This window comes from Bufo gargarizans, chromosome 2 (assembly GCF_014858855.1).
Source record: "Bufo gargarizans isolate SCDJY-AF-19 chromosome 2, ASM1485885v1, whole genome shotgun sequence".
In the NCBI taxonomy this organism is placed as follows: Eukaryota; Metazoa; Chordata; class Amphibia; order Anura; family Bufonidae; genus Bufo; species Bufo gargarizans.
The window spans coordinates 237579413-237604894 of record NC_058081.1 but is presented as its reverse complement, the minus strand read 5'-3'; the positions used below and the strand labels follow the sequence as shown (position 1 = coordinate 237604894).

General features: G+C 38.9%; 1 protein-coding gene across 2 annotated transcripts in view; it reads right to left on the bottom strand.

Moving 5' to 3' along the window:
* Positions 1–25482, bottom strand: part of HGF (hepatocyte growth factor) — a 127205-nt gene that overhangs the window by 54317 nt on the left and 47406 nt on the right. For both annotated transcript variants that reach the window (XM_044280125.1, XM_044280126.1), the window contains exons 7-8: positions 8425–8543; positions 1527–1692 (exon numbers count right to left, since the gene is read on the bottom strand). In XM_044280125.1, coding sequence (XP_044136060.1) covers positions 1527–1692; positions 8425–8543 — 285 coding nt within the window. The remainder of the gene's footprint in view (positions 1–1526; positions 1693–8424; positions 8544–25482) is intronic.

Below are 25482 nucleotides of genomic sequence, written 5' to 3'. Positions count from 1 at the left end.
GAAAAGTAGACTACTACCAAGCAACAGAGGCACAAGCGATGTAGTGGAAGCTTGACCCCAAAGAGGATCTCCTGATAGAATACTTCGTAAATTTGGGACTTGGGACCCGGACACATAGAACTGCTCACCTTCTGACAAAGATCAAATCATTCACAATGTCCTTGATAGATTGAATCTGCCATCCCTGTCCCCGCTGCAAAGATACCCTTTCTAAGCCCTTTACGATGGCCAAATTACAATCTGCCATCAAGCTCATTCCCAGAGGAAAATGTCCTGGCACATATGGGCTCTCTGTTATCTATTACTCGACCTTTCAGAATATACTTCTTCCACACCTCCTACCTGTTTGTTACTGTGTAATCTAATTTATGCCTCCATTAGATCCATCCCCCTGCTCCTTCTTGGCACCGATACAGAGGAGACAGCTTTTCATATTGCGCATGCGCCGGCCAACTAAAGACAGCCGGCCGGCGCATGCGCAATATGAAAGGATGTTCCTCTGCCCATAATGGGCAGAGCAGTGCGCAGGTGCGGGCCAGTTCCCAGCCCGCCGTCCTCTGGTGCCGCTCGTGACGTCCGCCGGCTGGAGGTGTGTTTTTCTGGGCACATCGCCCAGTAACACCGCCCCTGGGCACCTTCAGAAGGTAATTTGCATAAGTTTAAAAAGTGTTATTTTCATTATCTGGGCGAGGGACACATAAGAGACAGGTATGATCGTAATGAGGGTTAAAGAGTCTATAACCTGATCTGAGCGGTCTAAAACGCTTAGATTAGGTGAAAGACTCCCTTTAAATTTGAAAATGATTTGAACAAGACATAATAAACCCTTTACAATTATTTTGTGAAATGAACTATGCATTTACCTCTCTTCTGAAGGTGAATATTAAGCAAGAACATCTGGCCTGGAGCATCATTTACCTAGTTCACTATATTTCCTTTCTAGTCATAAATATTATTTGAATCTGTCTTTTATTTTAACTACACAACTTCTGTGATCGCCTTGAAGTGGTGGATTGGGGGAAGTGTTGCTGCCACTGGAGAAGAGTGGTTTGGGCGGAAATGTTTCTTCCAGTGAGGGAGGTGTAGTAAGGGGAACAATGCTGGTTCTGGTGGGGGTGGAGTTGTACAGAGAGAATGCTACTACCAGTAGAGTTGATGTGAGAAAAGAAAACAGTGCTGCTGCCATTAGTGCTGTCATGTCTACGCTACACTGTGGCACTGCTAGGGGCTGGTGCTAGTGGGTTCTATGTGTGCTGCATGGTGGTATTTGCTTAACACTGCTGGGGGAAATATGGCTGCTGGTATATCTGTTTGCTGGTAATGCTCCAGAATCAGCATAGATTGGCTGGTAAGGCCAATCAAAAAAAGGTTCTTTGAAGAATGCTGGATTTATTCCCTCTGTCAGTAAAGGATAGGATCCTAAAAAAGGACTATAAATCACAGTAAGAAGATTTATGCTATACTTTTAAACATTTTAAAATGTAAAATTCTAAATTTTGTTTATTTGTAAAAATGATTTTACTTACTTGCATTTATAGTTTTCTGGAGTAAAATTATGCTGATGTGGAAACTGGGAGTTCCACCGCTGACACACAATGCCATTGTATGTTGTTCTTACTGTTCCCCGATAGCCTTCTCCTTGACTCTTTACACAATCCGCTGTAATATTAGTGGGGTCGATGATACTGTGTGCTGAAATGTAACAGCATTAGTAAAGGTTTTATTTCAATTGTTTACATTAAAACTCTCCTTATTGTAGTTACTGAGGGCAGAAGTCTTATTTTCTTATTCAGTAAGACAATGAGAATACGTACAGACGTGGACAAAATTGTTGGTACCCTTTGGTCAATGAAAGAAAAAGTCACAATGGTCACAGAAATAACTTTAATCTGACAAAAGTAATAATAAATTAAAATTCTATAAATGTTAACCAATGAAAGTCAGACATTGTTTTTCAACCATGCTTCAACAGAATTATGTAAAAAATAAACTCATGAAACAGGCATGGACAAAAATGATGGTACCCCTAACTTAATATTTTGTTGCGCAACCTTTTGAGGCAATCACTGCAATCAAACGCTTCCTGTAACTGTCAATGAGACATCTGCACCTCTCAGCAGGTATTTTGGCCCACTCCTCATGAGCAAACTGCTCCAGTTGTGTCCGGTTTGAAGGGTGCCTTTTCCAGACTGCATGTTTCAGCTCCTTCCAAAGATGCTCAATAGGATTGAGGTCAGGGCTCATAGAAGGCCACTTTAGAATAGTCCAATTTTTTCCTCTTAGCCATTCTTGGGTGTTTTTAGCGGTGTGTTTTGGGTCATTGTCCTGTTGCAAGACCCATGACCTGCGACTGAGACCAAGCTTTCTGACACTGGCTAGTACATTTCTCTCTAGAATTCCTTGATAGTCTTGAGATTTCATTGTACCCTGCACAGATTCAAGACACCCTGTGCCAGACGCAGCAAAGCAGCCCCAGAACATAACAGAGCCTCCTCCATGTTTCACAGTAGGGACAGTGTTCTTTTCTTGATATGCTTCATTTTTTCGTCTGTGAACATACAGCTGATGTGCCTTGGCAAAAACTTCGATTTTTGTCTCATCTGTCCACAGGACATTCTCCCAGAAGCTTTGTGGCTTGTCAACATGTAGTTTGGCATATTCCAGTCTTGCTTTTTTATGATTCGTTTTCAACAATGGTGTCCTCCTTGGTCGTCTCCCATGTAGTCCACTTTGGCTCAAACAACGACGGATGGTGCGATCTGACACTGATGTTCCTTGAGCATGAAGTTCACCTTGAATCTCTTTAGAAGTCTTTCTAGGCTCTTTTGTTACCATTCGGATTATCCGTCTCTTAGATTTGTCATCAATTTTCCTCCTGCGGCCACGTCCAGGGAGGTTGGCTACAGTCCCATGGATCTTAAACTTATGAATAATATGTGCAACTGTACTCACAGGAACATCTAGTTGCTTGGAGATGGTCTTATAGCCTTTACCTTTAACATGCTTGTCTATAATTTTCTTTCTGATCTCTTGAGACAGCTCTTTCCTTTGCTTCCTCTGGTCCATGTCGAGTGTGGTACACACTATATCACCAAACAACACAGTGATTACCTGGAGCCATATATATAGGCCCAATGGCTGATTACAAGGTTGTAGACACCTGTGATGCTAATTAGTGGACACACCTTGAATTAACATGTCCCTTTGGTCACATTATGTTCTGTGTTTTCTAGGGGTACCATCATTTTTGTCCATGCCTGTTTCATGAGTTTATTTTTTTACATAATTCTGTTGAAGCATGGTTGAAAAACAATGTCTGACTTTCATTGGTTAACATTTATAGAATTTTAATTTATTATTACTTTTGTCAGATTAAAGTTATTTCTGTGACCATTGTGACTTTTTCTTTCATTGACCAAAGGGTACCAACAATTTTGTCCACGTCTGTATAACACATTAAGATTATCTGTAATCTGAGATCCCAGAGGTGACCAAATCTCTGCTGAGGTGGCTTGTTTCCTTTGTCAAAATCAGACCTCGCATCTTTCTTACAATCCAAAATAAAGCCACAATACCATTTAGACTAATGGGCAGCTGTTCCCATATCTAGGACTTAAACATCTGGTATACAAGCTAACCTTGTAATCCATGATAGTTTGAGATGCATAATTATGTTTTGGCAATCTTATTCTAAGGCGTGCCAGATCATTCCCACAGTATTTTCATTGACTGGATATCATGACAAATGCCATATTTTTCTGGAAAACTTAAGCAGCATAGTCCAATAAATGTCTTATTATAGAACTTTCAAAATCTTCTTGAAAAGATTATCTTTTAATGATTCAATGATGTCTATCATGATGTTTCCAGGAATGATCAGGTTTACTTTATTGACTTGTCTATAAATTGATTCTAATAGACTAGTCAGAATTTTCTAGACATGTGGCTTGCAGATGACATGGCTGTCATTAATGCTAATAATGTGATATTAGATGTTTTAATATATTCTTTTTAAGTGGTGCTTATTGAAGTACTGTAATTATATTGATGTTAGGCTACTTTTACACTCGCGTTTGGTGCACAGATGGATCCGCACCGATAATGCAAACTCTTGTATCTGTTCACAACGGATCCATTTGCATTATTCATAAAAAAAAGTCTAAGTCAAAACGGATCCATCTTGACTTACATTGAAAGTCAATGGGGGACGGATCCGTTTTCAATTGCACCATATTTTGTCAGTGAAAAACGGATCCGTCCCCATTGACTTACATTGTAAGTCAGGACGGATCCGTTTGGCTCCGCATTGTCAGTCACCAAAGTGCTGCAAGCTGTGTTTTAGTTACCATGTAAAAAACGCAACGGAGACCAAACGCAGCCAAATTGATGCATTCTGAATGGATCCTTATCCATTCAGAATGCATTGGGGCTGAACTGATCCGTTTTGGGCTACTTGTGAGAGCCTTGAAGCGGATCTCACAAGCGGACCCAGAAACGTCAGTGTGAAAGTAGCCTTAGGTGTTCAGATTCAAACTTTACAGTATAACCTATGTGACTGACATTTCTACATATGCAGATTATATGAAAATAACATCATTATATCTCACAATTTAACAAAAAAAGGCTTAAAGGACTTTTCCTGTTTGAACTTTTCTTAAAAAGGCACCCTACTGCCTCATAATAGGGTCTGTCAGGTTCCATCATTTTACCGGAAAACATAATGCTGCATGCTGAGCAATTTTTTTTTTCTCCAGCAAATATGATGAAATCTGTGACAGAGGCTCTGAAGATCTGAACTTAGCCTCATACCTGTGAGAGATACTGATCTTTTAGTTACTTTCTGATATTACACTAATAAAATTCTGTTCATATTTCAGTGTTGACAGTAGAGGGCGCTTCACTTCTTTGTGTAAATATACTATCCTCCAGATGGTTTCTACTGTATTTGTTGTGATGATAAAAACCAGCAAGAGTCTACCTAGACCTAGAATTAAGAGCTATGTAGGGTCAATGTGTATTTTTAGGTATTTGCTTGCTTATGCGTCTGCTAAACAGTGAGGGATTTACCTAAAGACCTGAATGATATCTTACCGATCCGGGAGGACTTGACAGCCACTGGCCCCCTAAGGTCGTACACAGATTGAGGTGGAATCCGTTTTCTGAATACGGAACTTAACTCCGCCCTGCTCCAATATTCACATGAGCAACCTACAGACCACGTGGGACACCACACAGGTCCTTGCAGGGCATAGCTGAATGAAGTTCTGATCTCCTGCTCTACAACCAACAGGCAATCTACACCAAAGTCTGAGACAACTACAGAGCAGTAAAGTACCTCTTACTGCACATTACTGTTATTGTCCTTTCTTTGGCTATCCACCGTTAGCAATTATTGCAGTCGCTTGCAATATTTATGTGATGTGGCTATAACGACACATTCTGAGAAACTCACATGTGATGTCACCGTAACGATACCTCCTGAGTGATATATGTTCTGTTGGAATCCACCAAACCACAGAGTGCACATATAGGAACTTAAATATATCCATTCAGGAACTTAAATATATCCATCTAGGAACCTATTAATTTAGAAACATCCTTTTACGTCTGCACCACACATAGGCAGATGTAGGTGACATTACCTCCAATTCATCTAGAGGACACTCCTACATTGCACATGATTCTGTGATCTATCTTTTTTATTCGATGTTTTGACCCGCTGTATGCAATCGCCGCCCCCGTGTCATATTACTGATGCCATGTTATTGAGGCTGCTTATGTTTTTACTATCATTAAATTGTTTCTAGAATTTACAATTTATATCTATCTGTCCTTATTGTTGACAAATATAGAGTTCCCCCCACCAATTATTTCTAACCCTTTTTATTCATCCATTATCACCATCGGGAGTGCTGAGGGGTCATGCACCAGCCCATCTGAGGGTAGGTTGAGTGAGCTACTTATTACATCTATGTTCCACAATACATTTTTATAAACTATACATTCACAGAGCCATTTAACACAAATCTGAGGAGCATAGGTATGTAACCTCGAGAGACACACATATTTTGCATTGCTAATTATTATTCATGGGGCCCCTCCCCCCCTTTTCTTTTCTTCTTCTTTTCTTCTCTTCATTCCCCCACTCTCTATCAACATCCTCTCCCAATCTGAAGTGACAACTCAGAACCCTTAGATCCCCAATCCCCTTCTGTATACACATCTATAGAACTAGGGAACTATAACACTTGGGAATCTATCTCCAGTATAATATATCCAACATTGTTGAGAACATTCCCAACCTAGTGTCCTTATATTTATATACATCTTTTACTTTCGTATTATAATGTATGGACTTCTCTATAAGCTGATGATATATAGGTATATCCAGATGTATATGAAAGTGTATTGACACACACAGAACTACAGATTTTATGAATTTTATTCTGTTTTATTCTTATTCTCAAACTATAAACATCATGATTGACATATTGAGACACAATATGGCCGCATCCTGTCCGTCTCCTCATAAGTATTATATTGTTCATTTGTACCTCATCCATTCCACCTGCAAATCCAGGACCAATGTTACTGAACACCGCTAATTGAGGTCTATAACCACGCCCCCAGAACCCTAATTGATCCAATGAAGACCAAATATATAGGATAAAGAAAATAGGCTACCCATTCCCACTGATGAAGGAGCAGTGAGCTCCGAAACGCGTATGGGGTAACTTGAGGTAGCCATACCCATACTAAGCTAGCTAAAACCCAATTTTCAACAGCTCCGGAGCACCATTAACTTTTGAAAAAAGCCGCAGCCTCTTATTCCCGCCATCGGCCACCACGTGTAACGCCGATGAGAATTGAGCGGGAGAGTCAGCGAGCGCAGGTGACGTCACCGTAAGTCACGCACAGCCGCAGCAGCAGACGGGCCGAGCATACAGCTCCGTAAGCAGGAAGAAAGTTTTTGAGCGGGAAGAAGACACGTGGACGCCACCCGCCCGCCAGGAGCCGCTTACCAACCCACATCCCATCTATAGGAGGGTAACGTACCTGCTAAAACAGCAGTACTCTATTATAACACCACTGTCGGACAATTGTGGAAACAAACAACCACTAACCAGAGGTGAAACACTATCCATCTAAAACAAAGGGGGCAAATTCAGATCGGATATTAATTCCCTCAAAAAAGGAGGCCCCCACCTCTCATCTATTTGCTCCTTATATGACAACATTGGACTTGGTACCTACACCTACCTTTATTAACATCTGACTTTTATTACTACCTGACCTTTTTATACTATTGTATGCATTGTTATCATATTGTATACATTATTATTATTTTTCTGTTTTACATTTTCTACTTTAAAGGAGAACGCCATTTTGTGCCTGGGATCTGTCACTACTCATACTCATAGTAGTCGACAGAGACGAGCCACATACTGATTCATGTCAACTTTTTATGCTTTATAGTCCACAATTTGTGCACTGTTATTATATTGTCTACATTTTATATCTCCAGGAGAACGCTATCTTTTACCAAGTTTAATACTAGTTATAGATAATTTTAATCTTTTTACCAACAGCTGGCGTAAACCAGCCAGCTATCACCAATAAAATACTCTTTTACATGCAATACCTATGACTAGAGTGCCATCCCTATACTTTTCCTAAAATACTCCTTACACACAAGCGTTGGGTACGCTCTGTTTGGATAGAGCACCTTATTCCATTCTTTGGGTTGTAGTGAGCCGCCCTCTATTTATACTTCTAATTATTATTCATATACTTGATTTCCAGGAGTGTGTCTCAATTAGAGATGAGCGAATTTCATGTTATGAAATTTGTTCACGCTTCATTTTGTGGTAAAAGCAGAATTGCTTTATGGATTCCGTTACCACGGACCATCACACGATTCTATGACGGAATGCCTAACGGAACGCCTTTAGAGGCATTCTGTTATTCATTCCGTCATAATAGAAGTTTATTGCCTGCATAACGAGTCCATCCTGTTTCCATTATGCAGGAGAGGACTCCCCTGCATAACGGAAACGGGACAGATCCGTTTTGAAGCTCGTAGACTTCTATTATGACGGAATGAATAACAGAATGCCTCTAAAGGCGTTCCATTAGGCATTACGTCATAGAATTGCGTGATGGTCCGTGGTAACGGAATCCATAAAGCAATTCTGTTTTTACCACCAAACGAAGCGTGAACAAATTTCAAAATATGAAATTCGCTCCTCTTTAGTCTCAATAGTCAAGGCAGGAAATAAAAGTTTCAAAGTATTTTTTGGAAGTAAATGTGTTTAGAACTGAAGTTTTACAGGTAAACTAAGCTTATTTCAATATATTGGCAGCCTGGCATGCTAATAAAGATAAAGTACGCCACACAGTAGGACATATTTGGTTTCTACTCACCACAGGGTTTAATTGCACAAAACTCCCATGGGGTGTCAGGGTCAAGCGTGTAACACCATGGTCTCGCCTTGCCATCAGGGTTGCGGCAGTAATTATCATTCAGACCCTTGTTAGGATATCTGGAAAGGCAGTAAAAAAAAAAAAAAAAAGAACACTTATATGTCATCCAAGCAGACTGACAGACCCAGATCACCTTTCCTTCTTAAAGCACCCAATTAGGTGTGGGTTTCATAAACACAGCATGGTATTTCAACTCATTAGGCAAGTTGATGATAACAGGAGGAAAGCCCGTCCTTTCAACTGGTAATGAGATTTGTGATGTTCTGCTTGTTACTTGGGCTTTAGGGGGATTAAAGTCATTATTTCTTTTAACTTGTTCCTTTTATTATCTTTCTTCTTGTTCAAATCATAGCACTCATGCATTAAAATATTGGAATCAAAGGTCAATGCCATAAGGAGCAACACATTAAACATTGCAATAGTGTTCAAGATAACCCTGTTTCATGATCAATCTCCACTTTAAACAAAGAAAAGATGAATTACAGTAGATTTTTATGTAGCACTTATAAAGACATTAGTTGTGGGCTCTGATATTATTGCTTGTAGTTTGACAGTTGAATTGCAAGAAAGCTTTAGAAGATTTAGGAAATTAATGTGATGGTAGGACATAATATAAAACACATAATAACTATTACTCACCTGTTAAATCCTCCTCTGCTTCAATGCTCATGTAGTCCTCACAGCCTTTATGTTACTGCAGCAGTGATGTGCTATTCATCCACGTGACTGTTAGAGCCAATCACTGGCCTTAGAGGTCTTGTGCCATACATGCAAGCCTCTCTGGTGAGACCAGTGATGGTTGTAAAAGTCACTATTATAATTGTCCATTAAAGGGATCTCCAGGATTTTGATATTGATGGCCAATCCTTATGATAGGTTATCAATTTCAGATCTGCGGAGGTCTGACTGTATGTATGAAGAAACTGTTATGCTCCATGAGTACTTAGACATCTTCCTAGGCCATGTAACATCACATTGATCAGTCACATGGCCTAGGCGTTGTTCAATCCCATTCAAATGAATGGGGCTGAACTGCAATGCCAAGCACAGCCACTATCCAATGGCACTTCTGTTTAGTAAGTAAGGAGGGCACTTACTGGAGCTTCAGTGAGCACAGCAGCTCCGTCAAACAGCTGATTAGTAGGGGTGCCAGTGAAGGACAGGCCATCAATATGAAGATCTGAGAGAACCCCTTAAAACGGTGTGAATATATTGTGGAGAACATTACAATTATGGGAAGCAGTGTAAATGCAGAAGTTGGGCATGGAACACAAAAGTTGAAAATGTCTTTCTTATTCTTTATCAACCACATGATTATAAATGTGTTTTGTATTGCTTTTTATTGTCATGAGTAGTGTGAATATAAACTTTAATTCTGCCAGATTATGTTCCTTAAGGGCAATGCAGGCAGAGCTGCATGCTGAAGTGCTCTCTGCATGGAGCTGCTTCACAGCCCCTCGCTTCTGTTTGAGTGGCAGAATTAGTATCCAACCAGGAGAAGACTATAGCTGCTACATAGAACAGAGGGGAGGGGCAGTGACGCAGCTCAGTACAAAGAGCAGAGACCACTTCACAGTGCACTTCATACTCCAGGGAAAATATTCAACCTCTCTCTTTCTTCTGGTATCTTACCCTAATCTGTCAAACATTGTCTGTCTTGGTTTTCTTCATATCTCTCTCCCACTCCTTCAGTGTATCATTTACTGGCTATACTTCCCTTCCTCTACCTCTTGCTGTTGGGTTCCTCAGGGTTCAGTCATAGGTACGGTACTCTCCTCTTTTCTCTCTACACAGCCCTGATTGGACAACAGATACATTTTTTAGTACCATCTCTATACTGATGACACCCAACTATACACTTTAACACATGACATCACTTGTGCTTTACTACAGAACACCAGTGATTGCCTGTCTTCTGTCTCTAACATCATGCCTTCTCTTTATCTGAAACTGAATATTAAAAAAACTGAAATATTTGTGTTTTCTCCATCTACTAACCTACCTAAACCTGATATCTCCATCTCAGTGTGTAGCACAACTATCATGCCTAGGCAGCAACTCTGCTGTCTTAGTGTTATGTTTCACACTGATCTTTCCTTCACCCCCATAGTCAATCGCTTGCCCGCTTATGCCATCTGCTCCTCAAAAACATCTGTAGAATATGCCCCTCTCTTACAGATAAAACTCTCATTGTTTCCCTGATCCATTCTTGTCTCGATTACTGTAACTCGTTATTTAATGGTCTCCAACTCACCAGACTTTCCGCTCTCCAATCTATCCTTAATGCAGCAGCCAGGCTCATCTATCTGTCTAACCACTACTCCGATGCCATTTGCCCGTCATTCCACTGGTTGCCCAAGCACTACAGGATTCAATTGAAACTGTTCATCCTCATCCACAAAGCTCTCCACAGTGCTGCACCCCTTATATCTCCTTCCTAATTTGTCTACCATCCTACCTGTGCTCTCCGTTCATCCAATGACTTACGACTTATATTCATCATAATTAGAGATGTGCGAATCAAATCTCATGAAGTGAAATTCAATTCAACTTGAAGCTAAATTTCTTTGTGCTTCGTGTTAACGAATCGATTTAACCTGAAATAGTGCAAAAAAACAAAAAAAATCTTACTTACCTCCTCCATTTGCTTGTAAGTAGGCCGCCAGCTGCCATCTTGATTGAATATCTCGACTAAAATGACATAATCTCATGCCGAGCGAGATTTCACGCCAGATCTTCAAGCAAGATGGCGGCAGCAGGCCCATTGCGAGCAAATGGAGAGGTTAAGTTTGATTTCAAATTTTTTTTATGTTAATTTTCCACCGTTTTTACACTCAGATGCCGTGATCATGTATGAATGCGGCATATGAGGGGTACATTGACCGGGGCGGCACTATCGTAGCTCCCTGTCATTGCACCTGCTACTTACAAAAAAGTGCGCTTTGTGACAAATTAATCACAAGCTAATGTATTTGTAAAATTTGGCGAATCAGCCAAATTAAACTTTTCATAAATTCGCTCATCTCTAATAATAATCTGAATCTCTTTCTCCCATCTCCAAGATTTCTCCTAAGCTGCACAAGTTTTCTGGAATGCCCTACCCCAAGCAATTAGATTAATTCACAACATCCACAGTTTTAAGCGCTTTTGAAGTTGGCTTATCACATTCCCTAAACTCTTCACTATTCACATCCTTCCTCCTTCATCATCATTCTACTGATTCTGATCCATCATCAAATCTCCACTCCCCAATGTCACGCTTCCGTGTGGGAGGGAAACACCACACCAAGCATAGGAGGGTAGGGGGAACAGGGAATCAGGCCTGAGAACTAGGGAAGAAAAATGGACACCTCCTAGTAAAAAACCCTAACAAAAATCCTGACTGATTACCAGTATGAACAGACCCCCAAAGGTAGGTGAGTTCATACGCAGGAATACCTAGAGTCCTAACAAGCCCTATAGGACCCTGGTACTAATGGCAGGGACAAGACTACCTGTTCCTCCAAAAGGAAGGATGAAAAGGAGTCTCCTTCAGGCCTGATACAACCAATAGGAAAATGCAACACACAGAACCCAAACAAAATACAAAAGGGAAAGGAAAGGCTTAACTTCAAAGGAGCAATGGAAGCACCAGGAACTCAGCCAAGATCCAACCACAATGTATCCAAAGGTCCAAACAGAAGCTATAAACCGCACAGCATTGTGGGAGAAGCAACTATAAATAGAGAAGGCTAAATGACACTAATAGCCACACCTGGGGAAAGAAATGTGGCAAGCACCAGAAACAACACAGACATCATTTAATCCAAATGGAAAACATGTCAGATCAAACCACGTCTTGCCAGTCTCACCAATCTCCTGCCACCTGTGACGGGAACGTCCGTGACTCCCACTCATGCAGAAGCACTATAGATATTGGCTGAAGACAGGCTCATGGAGCTTTATATCTACACCCCTATTGTGTTAGGTTGGCCACACTATAGTACAAACCAAGTACTTGTCATCCTCTGTGTAACCCATATCTCATCATAGGATTGTAAGCTATTGCGAGCAGGGCCCTCATTCCTCTTCTATTAATTGTTGACTTGTTTGTTGCTATGTTATTTATGACTTAGGCAGTTTTCTCTTGCTCTCCTCAGATGCTACCTAATGCTGACAGTAGCATAGCATGGTCAAGACTGCTGATGGACATAATTTAATTATGTTGCGTGGCTGATTATAAAGCTGCCATTTAAAGGTTATAGATAGTATGAAGTTGGGGAAATGATGAGCAGCTGTATTACTCCTCTTGTTCTGTGTATAAGTCAAAATCAAACATAGTAAATCTATTTATCTAAATCCCAAAATAGTTATATGTTAAGTAGAAGTACGTCAGCACTTACATAGTACATATTAGTTTACTGGCAGAAACCACACAATTTGCAGAATTTATGCTAATTTACTTAACCCTTACAGGACATTTACTTAACCCTTACAGATCTTCCGTTTTTGCATTTTAGTTTTTCACTCCTCGCCTTCCCAAAGTCATATTATTTTTTTTATTTTTTTATTACAGCATTCACTATGCAGTAAAATTGACCTGTTTCCTTCATTTTGCAGGTCAGTACGATAATAACGATAACACACTTGTAAAGTTTTAATTGCGCATTAATACTGGATTATTATTTTTTTAATCTTGAAAAATAAAACATTTTTATCACCATATTCTAAGCTCTCTAACTTTTTAGTAATTTTGCGTACGGCTCAATTTCTTGCAAGGCGATCTGTCCTTTTCAGGGATACCATTTTGACATGCGTGTGACTTTTTGATCACTTTTTATAAAAATATTTTTGGGGAGTTGTGATTTTTTTCTGTTACGTCATTCACACATGGGATTAATATTGTTATATTTTAAAAGTATGGGCATTTTGCACGCGAAAATGCCTATGAGATGGATTTTTTTATTGGTTCAGTATTTAGAATTTATTTTGGATAAAGGGGATGATTTGAACTTTTTTTTTTTTTTTTTACTTTTTTTAAGTCACCTATATTGGTATATTCCACTAATATCCGCCGAAGCCTGGTTGAGTCTTTAGGCTATTAGAACAACATAACGGCTCTAACTTCCTGACTACTCAGCTGCAGTGGTCACATTTGAAATGTATGCGAGGAGCCTTATGGCTGAGCACCAGTGATGGTCAGTTTGCAGTGTTCGCCAGCGAACACATGCGGGCTGCCATCTTTAGTAAGGTAGACTCACCTGTCCAGCGATGCAATGGTAAGCCCTTACCTGTGCCGGTGCCGGGAGCCGGTCTGAAATCAAATGCGGTACCCGGGAGAAGGCAGTTCCGAGAACAGCCCGATGAAGGCCCCCCGGCGGCTGTTCTCGGAACTGCCTGCTCCCAGTGACCGCATTTGATTTCAGACCGGCTCCCGTCACAGGCACAGGTAAAGGCTTACTTGTGCATTGCCAGGACAGGTGAGTCTACCTTACTAAAGATGGCATCCCGCATGTGTTCGTTGGCAAACACTGCAAACTGACCATCACTGCTGAGCACATACATGTGCAGTGGATCTCTGCTGTTTGAAACAGCAGAGACCCAGTGGTTATAGCACCTGTCACACGTGTGAGACCATGCCATATTTAAAGACGCAACTTCCAGAGTACATATACGGCAGAGGTTGCAAAGGGGTTAAATAATCTAAAATTCATGAAACAACATTGCTTCAGACATGACTTATCTTTTTCAGGAAAGATAGACAGACAGAGACAGACAGACAGAAAGACAGAGATAGATAGATAGATAGATAGATAGATAGTAAACAGGCTGAAACATTGCTTTACTGTATCAAAGTTTTTGGGGACTGCTATAAGGATTAAATAAATAGATAAATGGATGCTCAGTATGTGGGCAGCATGGTGGCTCAGTACTTAGCACTGATACCTTTCAGTGCTGGGGTCCTAGGTTTGAATCCAACCAAGGACAACATTTGCATGGAGTTTGTATGTTTTTCCCCTGTGTGCATGATTTTCCTCTCACACTCCAAAGACACACTGTACTCATAGGGAACTTAGATTTTGAGCGTGATGCTAATGTCTATAAAGTGCTGTGGAAAATGTCAGAGATACAGTATGTAAGTGAGTAAAATAAATGAAATACACATGGACGGATCTTGACATTGTTTGATAGCTCTCTACTTATGTCTTTAATGAATGTGCTGCCAGTTCTGCATTAGTTAAATAGACAGACAGATAGATATGAGAAAGAAGATAGACAGATGGATAAATTCAGCTCACCTCTCTGAACTTTTTTCAAGCCAGGGCTTAAAAAATATTCAGGAAAGTTAAGTGAAATGCTATTTGAAGGGGTGTACCTAGCCATTCTGCTGCTTGAGGTGGAAATTGAAATGCAGCCCCCCCCCCATGCCAAACTCTCAACCTAACCTCTTCCCACCTAACATTATACACAGTACTACAAAACATACAGGATAATACCGCCCACACATTTCTAATATTCAGTGATGTCTCCTTTGAAGTACACATTCTCTTTCCTCATCTTCTCTATTTGGACCAGACTGCAGTGATGATTTATTTCAGCCATCTCTTGTCAGCCATCTGGGTTTCCTACTTTTCCATCATCCTCTCACCTTCTCAATATAGCGTCCTGCCATCTACCCAATACTGTGCCCACTTGTTCTCCCCAATGCGATACTGCAAAAACAGTCCACCTGAAAATACTAGTACCGCAAAGATAGTTGCCCCTTCAATAATTATTTGCATGCAATAACTGTGCCAAGCAAATAATGTCCCCCAAAAATGATTGTGCTTGACTAATACTGTGCCAGGGTGTCCCCAACAATAATAGTTTTCCCCAAAGTCCCACCAATAGTAATAATTGTGCCCCTACAATGCCCCTAACAGTACTAATGTCCCCACTGTGCCCCAGAAATAATTATTTTCCCCATAGTCCCCCAGCAGTAATAAAGCTCACCATAATGCCCCCTAGTAGTAATAATTATCCTTATAATGTGTGCCAGTACAAAAAAAGCCCCTTTAAAATTATAAGCCAGTACAAAAAATTCCTCCTCTTAGTGCTACCAGTAGAGCCAATGTCACCATAGTTCCACCATGTATGCAAATGCCCTCTACTGTGTGCCAGAACTAAAAATACCCCATCTTAGTGCTTCTAGCCCAGCTAATGTCCCCATAGTGCTCCCATAATGTGTGCCAGTATAAAATATCCCTATACACTGTATAGTGCCCCTAGTAGATGCCATCATAGTGCTCATCTCCCCGTGCCCATGTAATGTGTGCTAGTATAAAATGCCATATATTGTTCCCCCAGTAGATGCACCTATAGCTCCTCCCCCTTCCCCATAGTGCCCCCCCCATAATGTGTGCCTGTATAAAATACCCCTATATAGTGCCCCCATAGTTCTCCTCTTCCCTCCTTCCCCATAGTGGCCCATCAGCATAGTGCTAAATGAAGAAAATAAACCCAAAACATACAGGTGCAGGCCTCTTCCAGCCTGTGCCCACGCTGTACACTCCCTGGCTCAGGCGGAGAGATAATGATGATGATGCCATTGCGGCGCCTGTGCCGGCCTCTGATAGCTACAGGCACTAGGCCTAAAGCCAATCACAGGGAATGGGGAATAGAGATGCTGCTCCCATGACTCACCTCAGCATCCAACTGTATCACTGTCCTGAGGACAATACAGTTGAATATAGAGAGATGAGCACTTCCACAATGGAATAGCTCATTTTTTGGGCCCTGCATCCTCCACTTCCTGTCTCCAGAGTTGTGCCAGCTGAAGCGATTGCCTCACCTCGCCTAATTGGCTGCAACATATGGGTGAAAAAAAGCTGGTGTTTTTACTATTTCTATAATGTTGCCAATTTTTGTACATATTCAATTTGGATATCTAGCCATTTCCTACAGATGTGCCCCCTTGACTGCCAACTGAGGTATCTTTCTATGATAGAGAGATAGAAGATAGATAGACAGATAGATAACACATTTTATTAGGTAGATAGATAGATAATACTTAGATAGACAGAGTTTTATATAATAGAGAAATAGATCGAAAGATAGATAAATAGAGAGATAGATAGATAGATAGATAGATAGATAAACATATTTGTATATGCTAGATAGATAGATAATAAACACATTTTCATATGCTAGATAGATAGATAAATAGATAGACTGCTTGAGGAATTAAATTCCTTTATAATTAAATCCAGCTGAAAAGCTATCTTATTTTTCCTTAACTCATACATTTCCAAAGTGACTTATTACATCTATAAAGCAGTGCAACTTCTGAAGAACTTAGCCATGCTTACAATGTGGAGAGTTCACCATTTCTTTGGCTGCTATTTGTCATGTGCAATTCAAAAGTATTTGCTGCTGTTTATTTTCCAGGAAGGAATCTGAACAAAAGCAGAGCGTAGACAATTCCTCATACGTAATAGTTGCATAGCTGATTCTTGTTTCATGCATTGCTATGTAATAGGTCTGGCAATTCATGATAACCATGGTAGGTAAATGTATACATTCCTTATTTATTAGCTCTGTTATGTCACATGATCAAAAGCATACAAACTCCATGCAGATGTTCCTGGTCAGATTTGAACCTAGCACCCAAGTGCTGAAAGGCACCAGTGCTAACCACTGAGCCAGCGTGCTCTCCATATATATCCATTCCACTCTGGACCGATTTCTTCCAGTTAAGGAAGCCCCTGGAGTCAAATATTTATCACCAATCCTATTAGTTGTATCACCTAAATCATGGGGGAACAATAACAAGCCCTTTGAGTTAATGGATACAGAACATGTACAGTGATTTTTCATTTAATTATGATTACAAAAATCTAATTATTATGCAGAAAAAAACCTACTAAGTATTCTCAATGTGAGCCCCAATGGACAAAGCGACCAATGTGAGTGATAAACTCCACGCAGCAATGGGGAATATGCTGCCGCAAAATAAATTAATAAAAAATAATGTACACAATAATATGAATTGGTGCAATCATTGGTATTTAAAGGATCATTGTTTGACAATGGACCATTGCTATCATATTTGTATGAAGGTTATACCCTACATCAACAATAAAAACAGAATATCAACAATCAAAACTAGGGACACAATTAAAGTAGAGCAGTTGCTAATAGTAAAGTACACAACTGCCCCTTATTCCAAGATGGACAAGGAATAAAGAGAGCTGAAATATGATTGGTTGCTCTTCGGCATCTAGTCTCTTTTCTAAATGCGCTAAATGTGTGCAAGGCTGCTCAATGATCTAGAGATACGAGAACAAATCTCAGTTGCAAGTTTACAATGCACAAGGTGATGACTTCCAGATGAGTCTAAGACTGTAAGGTTTATAATTGGTGTCAGACAGAAGCTTGAAGGTACAAAAAGGAAGCCTAGCTATAGGAGGTAACTAATGGATCTGGTATTTTGCGACCATTTATGTTTAAACAAGGCAGGACCTCTACTTAGAAGATGTTTCCTGGTGTTAGCCATGTTGAAAGACCAGCAGTAAATGCTTTGGACATGTCACTAGTCTTCATTAACTTCATGAAATTCCATGATATATTTGTAAATGTTGAATTGAATCCCCAGCACATTATTTAGCCCTGCATAAGGTGAATAAACAGCAAATGCTTTGTATCTGTAACTCCTACTGAAGGTCATGACAGAAACAGTCTAGTAAACCCGCAGCTGCACACACTAGAAAATTAATGTTTTGCAGTATGTAATTTCTTTACAAAAACAGGCCTGTTATTACAAGGTGGATCCACAGAATTAGGCTTCATGTTATTTTATAGCATCATTTTTAATGATTTCAAAAGCTATAAAAATCCATGCAGCTGTAGGTTTACTGAAATGTGTATGTAGCACAGCCCCCAAAAGGCACAGATGTGTTATACAACATTGATAGCCCTAAAAATTATGAATTGTGGTAAATCTAAAAGAGGACTGTAAACAATGAATGTAACACTGCACTGAAAATATGAGCTATATAGATAAGCATTAGAGATGAGCAAATCTATTGGTTAGAATCAAAATTTGAACCCAAATATTTTTAAAACATTCTGATTTGTCAGAATCAGAACTTCAGAAACAATATGAAATTTGATTTTGAAAATACAGAGAGAGAGAGATTTTCCCGACATTCAAAAGACTTTGGATTTAGGTAGAATGGAGTTGTACCAAATCTAATTTATTGGTTGATATAGACGAATCAACAAAAATGAAGTTTAGGAAATTCACTCATCTCACGCATATACCTATGGATAGCATAGGCTAAGAGGCAACAATTTTTATGAATTCCAATCATACTGTACATTTCTCAATCATTTCAGACATTACAATCATCCTAGCACAGTGTAGTTTTGTATGTATTTTATGTAAGAAGTGTACTAAATCTCTAGTCTCTAGTACTTGCAACTCTCACATCTATATCTATATGCCTTTCATCTCGCCACTGAAAGTTACAGTATGTAGACATTAATGAATTTCATTTCCTTAAAGGAACTGTCCAACCTATTTAAAATTTTTGGGAAAGCCCATCAATATGATTAAAAAACAAAGGACTGTGTACTGTATATTGCAACACTTCATCCCCTGCACGTTCAGCACTAACTTTGGTCTTCACCTTCGGTCTGTGTTTCCAGTCTGCTTTATATGCCTATGTCACGGCTGCAACTGGTAAACGCCTGCCAGATTCATGGTGCTGGAGATGAGGGGGGGGGGGGGTAAGTAGTGTTTTTATGATATTATATTGTTTTAACACATTTAGGATTTTGTGGAGACATTTGAATATGTCAGGAAACCCCTTTCATAGTTACTATACCGTCATAGTGCATTTGCCTTGCAGGAGGTTTAATGTAATTTATTTCTAGTAAATGTTAGCTCCACAATTATGCTATAAATAGTTAAACTATGATAATAATTCTCTTTTGTGTATTTGTTGTATTTTAACCCCTTCTCCCCCGGCCAGTTTTTGCCCTCCTGCCCAGGCCATTATTTGCAAATCTGACATATGTAACTTTATGCAGTAATAACTTTGGAACACTTTCACTTATCCAAGCCATGTTTTCACATGACACATTGTACTTCATGATAGTCATAAATTTGAGTCAATATTTATGACTACACCTTTATTTATGAAAAAATCCCAAATTTACCAAAAATTTTAAAAAATTTGCAATTCAAGAAAGAGATACCTCATAAAATATGTATTACTTAATATTCTCCATATGTCTACTTTATGTTGGTATTTTGTGAATGTCATTTTATTTTTTTAGGACGTTAGAAGGCTTAGAATTTCAGAAGCAATTCTTAAAAATTTTAAGAAAATTTCCAAAACACACTTTTTAAGGACCAGTTCATTTTCATTTTATGGGGCTTACATAGTGAAAACCACCCATAAATGACCCATTGTATAACTACACCCCTCAAGTTACTCAAAACTGATTTTACAAACTTTGTTAACCCTTTAGGTGTTCCACAAGAATTAAAGGAAAACTTTTTTGCAGATTTTCCATTTTAATCCATTATTTTTTCTTTAACACATCAAGGGTAAACAGCCAAACAAAACTCAATATGTATTATCCTGATTCTGCGATTTACAGAAACACCCCACATGTGGTCGTAAACTGATGTAAGGGCACACGGCAGGACGCAGAAGAAAAGGATGGTTTTTGTAAGGCAGATTTTGCTGAACTGGTTTTTAGATGCCATGTCCCATTTGAAGCCCCTCTGATTCACCCTTACAGTAGAAACTCCCAAAAGTTGACCCCATTTTGGAAACTGCGGGATAAGGTGCCAGTTTTATTGGTACTATTTTTGGGTACATACGATTTTTAATTTCTCTATATGACGTTTTTTGTAAGGCACTGTTTTTATTTTTTACAACATTCATCTGACTATTAAAATAGATTATGTGCTATTTTTATAGAGCAGATTGTTATGGATGCAAAGCTATGTCTACTTTCTTTGTTTGTTTCAGTTTCACATAAAAAGGCATTTCTGAAAAAAATAATTATGTTTTTGTGTCTCCATTTTCTGAGCACCATATTTTTTTTATTTTTTCTGACAATCGTCTTGTACAGGGGCTTGTTTTTTGCAGGAAGAGTTGATGTTATTATTGGTACTATTTTTGGGTACAAATTATTTTTTGATCATTCATTATTACACTTTATGGTCCAGGTTTTGGCACAGTTTTAATTTATTTATTTATTTTTACATCGTTCATCGGAAAGGTTAGATCATGTGACATTTTTATTGAGCAGATCGTTACCGATGTGGCAATACCTAATATGTATACTTTTTCTTATTTATTTAAGTTTTACACAATCATAGCATTTTTTAAGCAAGAAAAATGATGTTTTAGTGTTTCCATAGTCTGAGAGCCATAGCTTTTTAATTTTGATGTTTTAATGTCTCCATGTTCTGTGAGTCATTATATTTTTTTTGACCGATTGTCTTAGGTTGCATATCAATTTTTGACAGATGAGGTGACGGTTTGATTGGTACTGTTTTGAGGGACATACGCCTTTTTTATCGCTTAGTGTTGCAATTTTTGTGATGTAAGGTGATTTTTTGGCACTGCTTTAATTTTATTTATTTTTTACGGTGTTCAGCTGAGGGGTTAGGTCATTTGTTATTTTTATAGAGCTGGTTGTAACAACGTGGTGATACCTAATATGTATACTTTTTTATTTCATTTTAACACAATAAGAGCTTTTTTTAAACAAAAAAATGATGTTTAAATGATTTTCTTATGTAGAGGATCATATTTTGCGGGATGAGGTGACAGTTTTATTGGTACTATTTTGTGGGACATACGCCTTTTTGATCACTTGGTGTTGCACTTTTTGTGATGTAAGGTGACAAAATTAGCTTTATTTGACAGTTTATATTTATTTTTTTATGCTGTTTGTCGGACGGGGTGGATCATGTGATATATTTATAGAGCCTGTCATTACGAACGTGGTGATACCTAATATGTGTGTTTTTTTTCCTTTTTTTTCTATTTTTTATTATAAAATCAGGGGAAAGGGGCTTTTTTTTGCTTGAAACTTATTTTTTTTATTAAAAACACTTAAAAAAAAAAAAACACTTTAAAAAAAAAAAAAAACTTTATTTTTGTCTCACTATGGGACTTCAACTTGTCTGATCCCCTCTACAATGCATTACAATACATCTGTAATGTAATTTATTGCCTGTTAGTGTATTACAGTGAGGCAGGATCTCCTTGGCCCCCGTAGAAGGCAGGTCATGATGCCACGCAAGGCATTGGGCAGCCTATGCATGGCATCAGGGTGCCTTGTCACCCATTGCATCCCCACCACAGCAGCGTGGGGACACGATGGGCTGCCTCACCTGCCGCATGCACCTGTCAGAGCTGACCATGGCATAGATGGGGTTACTCTACTGGCATTGGATTTTACAGTGATGCTGGCGCATATAGCAGGGCAGTGCAGTGATCGGTGTGCACCGCTCCGTTACCTGTCCGATCACCATGACGTAATAGTACGTCAAAATGCGGCAAGTCACTTGCCGCCATGACATACTATTATGATGGGAAGGGGTTAAGACCGATTTACAGGGACTGACTAGGCAGGCAATAATCATGAATGAATCATTTGTTTCCAATAATTGCCTGCTCATCAGAGAAGGAAAAAACAGCATTTGCATGCAGCTATCATCTCCTCTGTATGAGAAAAGTGACATAGGACAATCAGTTACCGATAAACAATAATTTTGGGGTTCGCATCAACAATGATCTTACCTGATGAACTAGCTTTTGCTCGTTCATGCGATGATCAGTGGTACATTTCCACAGGCCAATTACTGGGAATGAGTGTCTTTAGGAATGATTTTCCCCGATACTTGTCCCGTGTAATGGGACCTTTATTCACAGTATGTATCAGTTTGCATCTTTCACCAGTTAAACAAGTCATGTCTGTTATGGTCTGCATGACATATATCTGTGTTCAGTGTAAAGCTACAACAGGTTCAGTTGCTGTAAGATGATCCATGTCTTGTGCGTAAGTGTTCACTGTTTAATATCAGATGTCAGGTTTATGCTTCGAAATCCAACTTGAGATTCTTTAGCTTTTAATCTGTTAGCAGATATAACTATATTGCTAAATTCTTTGTTGAAAGGGAGTCTGCAAAGGAGAATTATGAGCGCTCATAGATTATAAAAATGTATCTGTCCCTTTGAATAATGTTCAAATTTAAAAGGAAACCATGAAGCAGAAATGATTCATCTGGGAAATGCCTCACAATGCAGTCCCCTTGGCTGTTAACTGCACATGATTAAATATCCAGGCTTGTTTTACAGTACTGGTTTATTTTATTCTAACAAATGATCCTAGTTGCCCTTAGACACTTCTATATGTACTTGGTCATGCCCTTAAAGTTGGATTAAGGATAAAAATGAATGAGGCCAGTCCACATATGTCTATATGTGTAAAATCACCAAACGTTTGCATCTGGGTCTAATCAGACTTTAAGAAATGAAAGTTTTATGGATCAAGAGAAAAGAAGAAGAAATCGGTGTAATATATCTATTTCCTCTGCATTGTTTGCCTCATACACAAATTCCTCTTGGAGAAAAGGTAAGTCAAAAAGCAGAAATTACAGGAAATATTTATTTTGGTATTATTTATTTCTTGTTACCTAATTGGCACTTATATATTCTACAGCACCAACTAGAGATATAGTCTTTATTGAAATCTTGTGCCATTTTCTATATTTTATAAACCCCTTCCCCTCATTTGTCCCACGTCTCTGGTTGTGTCTGTCCAAAAAATGGCTGCTGATGGAGGGTCATGTTACCAGGCAAATTACTTAAATGTAATGTCTCCTCCGTCTAAATACACTGCCCCTGCCACCTGCAATTGCACTGTTAGGAGTTTGGTGCAGGTGCAGTGTGTTTGAAAGTAGCAGACATCACATGGAAATGATTTGCCTGGTGACATGACCCTCCATCAGTGGCCATCTTCTGGACAGGCCAAAACAAAAGATGTGATAAACAAGGACGCATACCGTATGAAATATAGACAATTGGCACAGCATTTCAACAAAGGACATATAGTTATCTTTCCTACATATTGGTAACAAAAAGGTTGGGAAATGACCAACCCCTTTAAACCCACAAATTATTCAAACACATGCTGCCCAAAGGTTCTTTAAAGTGAGTGAATACCAGAAAGCTAGCTCATTAGATTGCTATGGGATACATGGGAAAGGAGGTCTCACGTTATATGAGCCCCATACCATTTATCCACAGACAGTGTAAGCCTACAGTATAGTGTGCTCCCAACAGCTCCCCTTTCCTGATAATAAAAGCAGAACCAGCCTAAAGGATAATCTTCTATCCTGGAATTTGGGAAGTTTAGATGGTATTAACCAACATCAATTATTTTTTTAGTTTTTTTTTTACTGCATGGTCCACTTTCTTCTTAGTGTTATACCAATAAAGTGCTGCTGAGTTTGCGGTTCTCCAGTAACTGGATTCCCAATTCTTTCTCTACTTCAAAGGATTTGTTGGCATAAGGACCTCAATCGACAATAGATGTATGCCATACCACAAGAAAATCCACAAGAAATCCAACATATTGTAAAACTGCTGCACCAATTGGTTTGAAAGATTTTTTATATATATCCTGATTACACCCTGACAGAACAGTGTTACTGTTTTTAATTTTTGAGCATGTTTTACCATGTTGTTTGTGAGTATAATAAACTTATCCTTTTAACCAATGAGTGCTAAAATTTTACACTATTTTTTATTCTGTCTGAGCTTCAGATTATTCCTTCTTCACTATTGCACTTCAGGTGGTGGACAAAAGGAGTGCACAAGTGTAACAGATTTTGCCTTGTGTTCAGCAGCATGATTTAATTTTCAGATGGTATCAGAATTTGGGGAGCATGTGGGGAGTCTTATGAGCCAGACAACAATCTTCTAGAATTTTGGGAAGAGAGTATACAAATGAGCAACAAGTCTGCCTCTTATGCTACCAGATGTAAGTTAGGTATCCTATACCTGTAAGTCAATGATTGACCTTTTGACAGGTGTTGAGACATGACTTGACTAATAATTAAGCCAGCACCTCATCTTCAGACAACTTTTTCGAGGTGGTTGCATCTCATCAGTGCAGAGAGAGAGTACTGGCTTAACTGGGTGCAAGCCCTAGGTAAGGATTCAGTAGATACAGAATAACAGGGTCAGCTTGAACTGATTTTTCGCTACATCCTAGCTATATTACACTTATGTAAGATAAACATTAGATCATGTTTTCTAGTAGATAGTATGTAACAAAGTCACACTTAGCATCCATATTCTGTACATTCCTCACAGTTTAACAACCTAGAAGTCATTTATCAGAAAATTTATTTTTCTACATAATTGAAAGCACATGTTCAATTCTCTATTTCAAGTTGAATATGTTGAAAATGTTTTCAACCTCCATTTAAAGAATGCCATGTCATTGGAAAATCTGGTGCTGTTTGTACAATCCATGTATGGATTGTTATAAACATAAGAAACAATAACATATCAATCCTGCTGTCACTTCAAAGTAACAACTTTAATTTCTGCAATATAGAATACTTCCTAGTCAGAATCTATGATGGTTTAAAGTAGATATTGAATTTAACATTGATGTGAAATTCAATCTGCCAGGTGCTGTGATGGACACTTGATTGAAGAGAAAGTGACATTTGTGTTTGGTCAGAGTCATTTTAGATTATGCTGTTAAGGAAGGGTGTAACTATGACTGGAAACTAGAATCTTGTTTACCAGAAGGACTACCGTGTGTCAGTCTTTCAAGAAACTATCTTCTTATAAACAGCTAAGGGACTATAGTATACATTGCCAAATATCACATTCATTTTTAAATTTCAATTGTGAGATGAAATTAAAAGTAGCTAAATTAAGGTAATCCTGAAATATTTCAGTTTTCACACTGACCGCAGCTTGTCAGCTT